At 38.0% G+C, this 10,238-nt stretch overlaps 3 protein-coding genes across 3 annotated transcripts; 2 read left to right on the forward strand and 1 right to left on the reverse strand.

The window, feature by feature from the left end:
* Window positions 1-1,685: 1,685 nt before the first annotated feature.
* Window positions 1,686-3,214, forward strand: LOC125581497 (U-box domain-containing protein 4-like). The gene has a single exon (XM_048747053.1). It carries the CDS (start codon window positions 1,969-1,971, stop codon window positions 3,031-3,033), a length of 1,065 nt encoding a protein of 354 aa, XP_048603010.1. The 5' UTR covers window positions 1,686-1,968; the 3' UTR covers window positions 3,034-3,214.
* A 305-nt stretch (window positions 3,215-3,519) lies between these two features.
* LOC106407942 lies at window positions 3,520-4,128 on the reverse strand. The gene has a single exon (XM_013848785.2). It carries the CDS (start codon window positions 4,126-4,128, stop codon window positions 3,520-3,522), a length of 609 nt encoding a protein of 202 aa, XP_013704239.2.
* Window positions 4,129-6,480: 2,352 nt separating this feature from the next.
* Window positions 6,481-9,731, forward strand: LOC106388090 (phosphoinositide phospholipase C 1-like). The gene is made up of 8 exons (XM_013828079.3): window positions 6,481-7,382; window positions 7,501-7,697; window positions 7,775-7,910; window positions 7,984-8,160; window positions 8,399-8,725; window positions 8,805-8,960; window positions 9,065-9,151; window positions 9,273-9,731. The coding sequence occupies exons 1-8, from the start codon at window positions 7,077-7,079 to the stop codon at window positions 9,570-9,572; spliced, it is 1,686 nt and encodes a 561-aa protein (XP_013683533.2). The 5' UTR covers window positions 6,481-7,076; the 3' UTR covers window positions 9,573-9,731.
* The last annotated feature ends 507 nt before the right edge of the window (window positions 9,732-10,238 follow it).

Here is a 10,238-nt window from a genome sequence, read left to right on the forward strand (position 1 = left end):
TTAGATCTTAGCATACAATCTTATAATAAAAGTATGGAAGCAAAGGTGATACCAATAGTTGTTATAATAAAACTTCATATCCCAAGAAACTCGACCTCTAAGATGAGAGATGAGAGATGCTTATTAATGTGATATAAACTCAAAAGATGAGAGATAGGGTTGTGTGAAGATCTGCAGAAATCAACATAGAAACTCCACTTCATATCCAGGGAATAGATGGAAGAGAAAGAGGAAGGCAAAGAGGCATACCAGAAGCAAAAAAGGAAAGCTTAGGAGGTATACAACATGGAGTTGTGTTTCAGTGACAAGTTGAGGATGAAGAGAGGAGCTCCACCTCTGGATGTGGTGTGGTGGCAGCGTTTGTAGAGTATACCTTTTCTGCATCTGCATACCCTGTGATCTTAACTTTTGAAGATCATTTGACACCATATCTTCAAGCCAAAGCAAAACCCAGGTGCTTTCTTGATCTTACTGAAACATCATTGCTGTGTTAGGCCCCAAATTATTGAAATCCTTCTCAAACCGTTTATAGCTCCCAAAATCTAAGGGCCGGCCCTACCTTCACCCAAAAGATCTCAAGTACAAAGTAGTAGTATTCACTAAACTTCCCAAAGGGAACCTGAAAAAGGAAAAGGATTCTGAGTCAGATGTATCAGGAATGGCATCATCAGATGTTTCAACCGCGCGACAGACGATGAGAAGGTACTTAGGAGTTTTATTTTGCTCAGTGTCTATTGTTAATTTTATCTCTTTGCTTGTAATGACTTGTGTAGACTCTGAGGAAGAACCAAGCTAAAAATGAAGAGAATGGATTTTTGATCAAGAATCCAGCAACTACAGTCCCCTGATATTTGATTCCTTCTGGAAAACCCAAAAATGGATTGAAGAAAGCACTTAGGGTCGATGATGGTGGAGTTAGATGGAGCACAAGTTCAAGAAAGCCATTGAAATGTATGGAACCGTAAGTCATACATGCAAATTCAAAAGAGACTATTGGTTTTGAGCTAGTTCTATACTTGAGTAATCATAATATCCAAAAGGCCACTTGAGTAACCTCCTCCAACTACATGCCACTCAGCGGTTGGATGCACGGGAAAAGGATGGGACTCTGGTTTCCAGAGAGCATGTTTCAACATTTTGTATGATTGCAAAGGCGATAGACTCGTTGCGGTTACACTTCTCATGCGGTTTCAGTTTGCTTAAAAAAGAGATCTTTTTTTTTCTTTTCTTATTGTCATCCTTGAACAGAGTTGGAGCAGAGAAGCTTTCACTGTTGACAAAAAAATCAATTCTCAGTAATAACTTGTGGATGAAGCAACACGATATCCTACATATAAGAAGACAAAACAGATTAAATAGCTATAGTTGGATAATGCTTTCTTAAATAGCATGCAGTTGATATATGAGCTTTTATTAGTTATGTTGAATGTAAATGTCAACGCAAACAAACATTCATAGGTTTGATGTGGGTAACTTGACTAATCTATAATAAAAATAGATTTTACTAAAACTCGATGCATGCATGCATTGATGATTAGTAATATGTTGTCATGATAATGAGGTTGGAAAAATGTGATATGCAAGAGATGAAACCTACAGTTGTTCTGCTAGTTAAACTTTAATCAGTATACTAATCTTTAGAATCCATCAAAAGAGCTTAATAGTAGAGGCTGATGAAACCTTGTATTAAAATTGTTAATTGTGAAATGGTCAAACTTGGTTTAATAATAAAAAATGTTCGTTTGATTTGGTCTTCTTCTGACAACCGAGTTTTAATTTTATAGTCGGAATAAACTGACTTTACACTAAATACGATGATCTTATTGGTGGGATTTAGTTTACTTAATTGAATAAAATCTCTTAACCTCTAACAAACAAACAAATATTCTCTCACACTGTAAAACTCAATCCCGTTTGATGCTGTGAGAATCAAACACTTCAGCCAAATCAAAATTCGATCACACGGCGATGGAGAATCGTACCGGTTTAACCTACATGAACCGGAAATTAAGCGGTTTAAGCGTAACCGACGATTCCTCTTCCGCGTTCAGCGACTGTAACAGCGACAGATCCGGCGAGTTTCCACCGTCTTCCTCCGAGAACCGCCGTCTCTTCCTCTACCGCGCAGCTGAGAATCCCGACGATTTGATCCGTTACCTCGTATCGCATCTCGACTCTTCCTCCTCCTCCATCGACGAGCAGAAGCAAGCCGCCATGGAGATCAGGCTCTTAACCAAAGACAAACCGGAGAACCGGATCAAACTCGCCAGAGCCGGCGCGATCAAACCGTTGATCTCTCTCGTCTCTTCCTCCGATCCTCAGCTTCAGGAGCACGGCGTCACCGCTGTGCTGAACCTCTCCCTCTGCGACGAGAACAAGGAGCTGATCGCTTCCTCCGGCGCGATTAAACCGCTCGTTAGGGTTTTGAAATCGGGAACGCCGACGGCGAAAGAGAACGCCGCCTGCGCTCTCCTCCGCCTATCGCAGATCGAAGACAACAAGATCGCGATCGGGAGATCCGGAGCGATTCCTCACTTGGTGAACCTTCTGGAAACCGGCGGGTTCAGGGGGAAGAAGGACGCGGCGACGGCTCTTTACTCGCTCTGCTCGGCCAAGGAGAACAAGACCAGGGCCGTGGAATCGGGAGTTATGAAGCCGCTCGTGGAGCTGATGGCGGATTTCGATTCGAACATGGTGGATAAATCGGCGTACGTGATGAATCTGCTGATGTCGGCGCCGGAGTCGAAGCCGGCGGTGGTGGAGGAAGGAGGAGTTCCGGTGCTTGTGGAGATAGTGGAGGTGGGAACGCAGAGGCAGAAGGAGATGGGCGTGTCGATATTGCTGCAGCTTTGTGAGGAGAGTGTGGTGTATCGAACCATGGTGGCGCGAGAAGGTGCGATTGCTCCTGTGGTGGCTTTGTCGCAGAGTAGTAAGAGTCGAGCTAAGCTAAAGGCGGAGGCGTTGATTGAGCTTCTAAGACAACCAAGACAACAACAACAACAACAACAACGGTTAGATTCTAACAGAAGCTAGAATGTGTGTGACTGAAGATCTTTGGTATTGTAAAATATCTTTCGAATGGCATTCCACATTTTTGTGAATAGTGTGAGCGGGTGTGTATACAGATGCTTGATTTGAGCTTTAATTAATGGGCCTATATAGACCCATCTCACGTGCTTTATCAATTAATGGACGGGCTTAGTTTGTATTTTGATTATGATCACTCAATGTTCTAACCCAATTATGTAACTAGGTTTGGAGATCAACTCTGCTCAGCTTTGCTAACTCAACTTTTTTTTTTTTTTTTTAACTACCCTTCTTCATTTATTTATAACTTAATTTACACGCCCAACACAGGCTTTGTGCACTAAAAGAAAAACTCAGCCGGCTTACAAAGCCCAACTACTATAAAAAAACTCCTCCATCCTAAAAGAACGTTCCTAGAATCCGCAAAAAACTTCAAACTGCAAAGACTGATGGCCAAGTAGCAAGCACCGAAAGCTGACCTACTGGAACTATCTACCTTCGAGCCAACGGGTCCAATCTGAGCCGAATCGTCTGCTGAATCTCTGCAATCAGAGTGTCTGAAGGCTTTTCCACTGTTGTGTGAATCCTTTGGTTCCTCTCTTTCCAAATCACATACAGCACAACTTGAAAAATGAGTCTAATAATGAGAACCACATTCTTATCTCTCGAGGGAGCTTTAAGCCATCTCAACACAGCTTCAAAACCCGTCGGAGGAGCTAGGTGCAGCCGAGAAAGAAAGTAAGACCAGACCTTGTTACTAAAGTGACAATCAAAGAATAGATGTTGTCGACTCTCATCGTGTCCCACGCAGAGAACGCAAGTGGATGGAACCGTCAGCCCCCAACCAATAAGCCTATCTCTTGTAACCATTCTGTCTCGAGCCGCCACCCATGTCATAAAGGCATGCTTGGGGATTCTTCCATTAAACCACACAACTTTATGCCAAAACATTTCTATTAGATAGGGGTGAAGAGCTCTCCACGTATTGCTTGCTGAGAAGCTACCATTACCCCGATCAGCCTCCGGAAACCATACGTACTTGTCATCAACTTCAGAATCTATCACCTCCTGAGCGTTTGGTAACACCTCTTTTAGTAACATTATTATTGGATTTCTGCTTCTGCTTCGATCCAATCACCAACCTTCCCGAGACAGAGCGTCTGCTACTAGTACTACTGCATTTATATTTAACCCCGAGACCTGAGGTCCTCTTTCTCCAACCAGCTCTATAAGAGGGCCTAAGGAAGTCCAATTGTCGTGCCAAAAACTTGCAGTAATGCCGGAGCCCACTTCACAACAAACCATCGGTCTAGCCAGAGGCCTAAGCTTACAAATAGCTTTCCAAATCCAACATCCTCTCCTAGCAGGGTCAAGAACCCAAAAATTTTCTCTCCCAATTAATTTTCTTCGAACCCACGAGACCCACAACGACCCTCCGGCTGTGAATATAAACCAAATCAACTTCAAACCGAACACTTTGTTTCAATCTGCTAAGCGTCTCAGCACTTTGTTTCAATCAACTTTAGTACAAATAAATCTACTTGACTGATTTATTAAGTTGAAAGTTGAAACTGTTAAACGTGTAATAACTTTTGAGATGTCATTATAAGTTGTAAGTCTTTTGGATGTAGTACTAGGAGAATTGAGATTCAATACTTTTTTTAAAAGATTCAATACTTTAACTGGCAATATACATAATAATCACGTAAAAAGTTTAAACAGTGAGACTTTTACTTTGTGCACTCATAGTCATCTTTTAAAATTTCTTATTTAAAGAGAGATTTTTGATTATTTCCTTTTAATAACTTTAAAGCTTTATAATTTAGGTATGATAGCAATAACTTTAAAGCTTTATCCCTTTATTATTATTTGAGGAGCATTAAAAATAAATAACCTTTAGTTCATGTGTTTATTACAAGTGTGCCATTTCTTACGTGGCAACTCCACAAGCTCCCTCACCTATTCTATTTAAAACCCCTTTGTTAACTAGAGTAATTACACAACATGCCATTGATCAAAACTTTATAATTTCCTTAGTTTTGTCTACATTTGTCACATATATACGTTGATACGTATTACATCAAACCTTATCATTTATTTCTTGCGTTAGTTACCTTAACCGAAGTTCTACGTATTACATCAAAGATTTTAAAATTATGTTAATTACCTTGACTGAAGTTTTTTCATTAATTTGTTTCAATACAAAAACATTACTGACATACGTAGTGGTCTAATTTTTTATTCAAAATGAATATAGATGCGAAAAAATTAATGTACGATTATCAATCAAAGTTTGTTTTCTGAAAAATCCTAAAAAGTATTTGATGATCAATACGTGCTCAAGTGATTGATTTTCTTAAAAATACGAAAAAAATATTTGTTCTCTTAAAAATATATCAAGAGGAAAACTTTGTTTTAAAATAGTGAAACAGAAGAACCATGCATATGGCATATACTTGCCCCGTTTCATTAAATTGTTAGATGATCTCCGCCTTGCGTTGTAGAAACTAAGGTAAAATACGATTTTCTGGCATACAATTATAAAAACTTACCTTATATGATCTATCGTAATTAAGATTTTAACGCCAGCTTGCATAAAGCAAATAATGGCGGAGCAAATTGCCCATGATTTAAACGTGATTTGCAAGGAAGAAATTGATTGATGATTGGGAAAAAGGAAACTTCTAATAACTTTGATATATTTTTAAATTACAAATTTGGTAAATTGATGGTAATAATACGTGATTTGTGAGGACTTGACTTTTGTATATAAGGAACGTAGATTAAGGTTCAAATTATTGTAATCAATTAATAATCATGAACTTTCTTGAATTTGTTCAATTGCGATTGATAAAAGGAAGTTTGCATTAACTATTTACAATATTAAAATAATTCTCGACTAAGATTGGAGCGCAAGTTATGTGTAATATTCGATTTAGTTACGGCCATTATTTTGAATCCATATGACCGACCGCATGGCGATTCCTTTTTAGTATAAATATACGGCTTCTATAATTTAGAAAACTCACCACACTTTTCTTCTCGACTTTGCTCATATCAAAACATTCTCTCAAGCAATCAAATGGCTAGCTTTAACTCTGTTTCCGATTTGAAACCATTCAAGACATTGTTTCTTTTATATTTTATTAGTCTATTGCTTATGTTTCGTTTTATTTTATATTTATAATTTATTTTATGCAAACAAATATACAATTTTTAAACAAAAATTCTGCAGCTTAATTTAGATTGATATACTAAATTTCGTCTAACCCTTACTTTATAACATATAGTATTTCTTGCTATGACTTTAATTTTTATTATGTCTACAAATTAAAAGTGATAATATTTTGAAATCTATTTACTCCGCGCAGGGCGCGGGTTATCACCTAGTAGTTTAGGTATAATGAGAAAAAATATATGGATCCATATCTAACTATTCCGACTACAATGGGCCTAAACGAAAAAGTATTATTGAGAAGATAAAAATAAAGGCATAAACGTAATATGTAGCTAGCTATACACGTGACGTGTGATTGAAAGCAAGGAAGAAATGATGCCACCGTCGCACCACTTCATGCGCCGCTAGAGATAATCAAGCCATGAAATCCGGGAACAACCGCCGCAAAAATGTCTTATTATGTAAATCATTCCTGTTTTTTTTTAAGTATTCATCTTTCTATATATGGTGACGACTGACGAGCATAACACCAGCATCTCAACCATTGGCTCTACACTCTTACCGTAATTTTAAAAAACTTTTGGTCAACGGTCTGTTTTCTGTAAACAGCTGAGTTTTGCTTTAAATACTAACTTCATTTCGGACAGCCGACACATAATCATCTCTTATTAAGTTTTGTAATACTATATTTTAATAGTGTAGAATTATATATTATGACTAGTTCTTTTCTCAGACCAGTAGTAATTATTTGAGGAACACATGTGTTTTACAAACACATAAAGTCTCTCTACCTTACCTTTTCCTTCTTGGATCATCATCTCTCTCTCTGTTTATTTTCTATCTGGTTAAACTTCCACAAGAAAACAAAAGAATGAAGGAATCATTCAAAGTGTGTTTCTGTTGTGTAAGAAGCTTCAAAGTGAAAACAAGCGAGCCACCTCAAGAAATCAAGACACTCTTCGAGGATTACTCCGGAGACGGCAGGATGTCTGTAGATGAGATGCTCACGTTCGTCATCCAAGTTCAAGGAGAAAATCACGCTGATTCAAACTACGTGAAGGATATATTCAACAGGCTCAAACATCACGGCGTTTTCCACCCTCGTGGGATTCATCTTGAAGGATTCTACCGTTATCTCCTCAGCGATTTCAACTCTCCGTTGCCTCCTTCCGGCCAGGTAAAGTTTAGAGGATTAAGATCTCTTTATTTTTGGTTTACTTAAATATGTTTCTATGGGATGATTATTATTATTATTATTTTTTTTTGGTGTAATATGGGATGATTATTGTTTTCAGGTTTGGCAAGATATGAATCAGCCTTTGTCTCATTACTTCTTGTACACGGGACATAACTCTTACTTGACTGGGAATCAACTGAACAGTAAAAGCAGCACCGAACCCATTGTGAAAGCTCTTAAAAGTGGAGTTCGTGTCATCGAGCTTGATTTATGGCCTAACTCTTCTGGAACCGAAGCTGAAGTTCGTCATGGCGGGTCTGAATCTTACCATCAATCAAAACCCTTCTTGAATAAATTAGTTCTTGATTTTTTTTTTTTTTTGTTGATATCAGGACGTTAACAAGTACCGAAGATCTGCAGAAATGTCTTAACGCAGTAAAGGAGAACGCGTTTGAGGTGTCTGAGTATCCTGTTGTACTTACCTTAGAAGATCATTTGCCTCCAGATCTTCAGAAGAAAGTCGCTAAGGTAAGATTCCGACAAAATCTTAGGGATCTTGTGTTAGGACACTGAGCATGGTTGATGGTGGAAATGTTTGTAGATGGTGAGTAAGACTTTTGGAGGAACATTGTTTCGATGTACAGAGGAATATAAAGAGCGTTTTCCTTCACCAGAAGCACTCAAGAACAAGATCTTGATCTCAACAAAGCCACCAAAAGAGTATCTTCAGACCCAAGTCTCTCAAAGTGCAACAACAGATGAATCTGTAAAATCTAAAGTAAGAAAATGACCAGTTTTGGGCATAGTCGGGTGAAACATTTGTCTTGATCTCCAAATTTTAAAGAGATATTATACATAGGTTGCATGGTCCCCAAATTGTCAAAAAAGTATTTTTATTAAAACTAACCTAAAATGTTATGGTTCTTCTAAATCTCAAATCCGGTCCATAACAAAATAGAGCTAAAGTAACCATTAGTATTTTATTAAATGAGTTAATGATGGTTGTGTTGTGACAGAAAGTTGCAGATGCAGAAGAACTGATTCAAGATGAAGATGAGGATACTGTAGCGGTCGAATACAGAGACTTGATCTCAATTCACGCTGGGAACCGCAAAGGAGGGTTAAAGAACTGCTTGAACGGGGATCCTAACCGAGTCATACGGTTAAGCATGAGCGAGCAGTGGCTAGAAACTCTGGCTAAAAACCGTGGACCCGATTTAGTGAAGTTCACGCAAAGGAATATTCTGAGGATATTTCCAAAGACTACACGTTTTGACTCATCAAACTATGATCCACTCGTTGGATGGATTCATGGTGCTCAAATGGTTGCCTTCAATATGCAAGTAAGATGCCTAGATGTTCAATGGAGAGGAAAGATTAGTATATATATAGTTATTATACTTGGTGTTTGTGTAAATGCAGAGTCATGGGAGGTTCTTGTGGATGATGCAAGGAATGTTTAAAGCCAATGGTGGATGTGGTTATGTTAAAAAGCCTGATGTTTTGCTCTCCAATGGTCCTGGAGGTGAAACTTTTGACCCTTCTAGTAAAAGTCTCCAGATCAAGACAGTACTTAAGGTTTTGTCTTTATCTCTGTTTCTTCTCTGTCTCCTTTTCATATCTTCCTTGGCCTACAAGAAAGCATCTTAGCTTTGTATAATGTGAATGTGATGTATGATTAGGTAAAGATCTACAATGGAGAAGGATGGAATCTGGATTTTCCTCAAGATTATTTTGATAGATACTCTCCTCCAGATTTTTACGCAAAGGCAAGTGTTCACTCATAAGAAGCAGCTAATAAAATAACTAAAGAAGTTCAGTTTTTAAGAGCCCTAACAGGTTTCTTGTCTTTCAAGTCACCCCTCTTACGTGCTCATGGTTTTATTTCAGATCGGAATCGCAGGGATACCTTTAGACACAACGAGCTACAGAACAGAAACAGACGCAGACGAATGGTTTCCAGTTTGGGACAAAGAGTTCGTGTTCCCATTGCGTGTTCCAGAGTTAGCGCTTTTGTATATCACAGTCAAAGACTACGACAGTAACACTCAGAACGATTTTGCCGGACAGACATGTCTTCCGTTGTCGGAGATCAGGCCCGGAATTCGTGCCGTCCGGCTCCATGATCGTGCCGGAGAGGTCTTGAAGCACGCGAGACTGCTCGTGCGGTTTGTCTTGGAGCCTCGTTAGACGTTTTGTTGATGTTACGTCAATAAATGAAGTGTCCTACTAAGTCACAGGATAAGTAGAAATGAAAAAAAAAAATTGATTAAGATCAGTAAATTTGTAAAATGTGTGATTATTGTTTTAACAATTTGTTCAAGTTGATAATAAAATTTGTTTTAAGCAGTCGATGTGGTCCACTAACCACTAATACCAATTGATTTCATTGTGGCAACTCACTAAAGCAAAGTTGCATTATGACAGTATTGAAGATTCATAGTAAAGCAAGATTGCTTGATTATGGCAACTATCACTAAAGTCCTAAAGCAATTGCTTTTGTTACGTTATAAAACATTTTTTTAAAGTCTAGTTTAAAAATTACATTTATCCCAATAGAAAAAAAAAACAGTAAGTTCATCGTTGAATGGTTGTAAAGTGACACAAAGAATTTTTTTTTTTTTTGGTAATCGGTGACACAAAGAATTACTAATAAATTCTCTAAATTCATCATGCCAGCTCAAAAATATTTGAGACTATCAAAAAGAATATTCGGCTTTTTGTATGTTTGCTTTTCTTTTGTTCGAGTCTTTTTTTTTTCTTTTCTATATTTTATTGACGACATATTCATGAAAATTGTGAATATTCCCTGCAGGTCTAGACCAACTTGACTCGTTGAATCGGTAAATTCTTTTT

This window comes from Brassica napus, chromosome C2 (genome assembly GCF_020379485.1).
Source record: "Brassica napus cultivar Da-Ae chromosome C2, Da-Ae, whole genome shotgun sequence".
NCBI lineage: Eukaryota > Viridiplantae > Streptophyta > Magnoliopsida > Brassicales > Brassicaceae > Brassica > Brassica napus.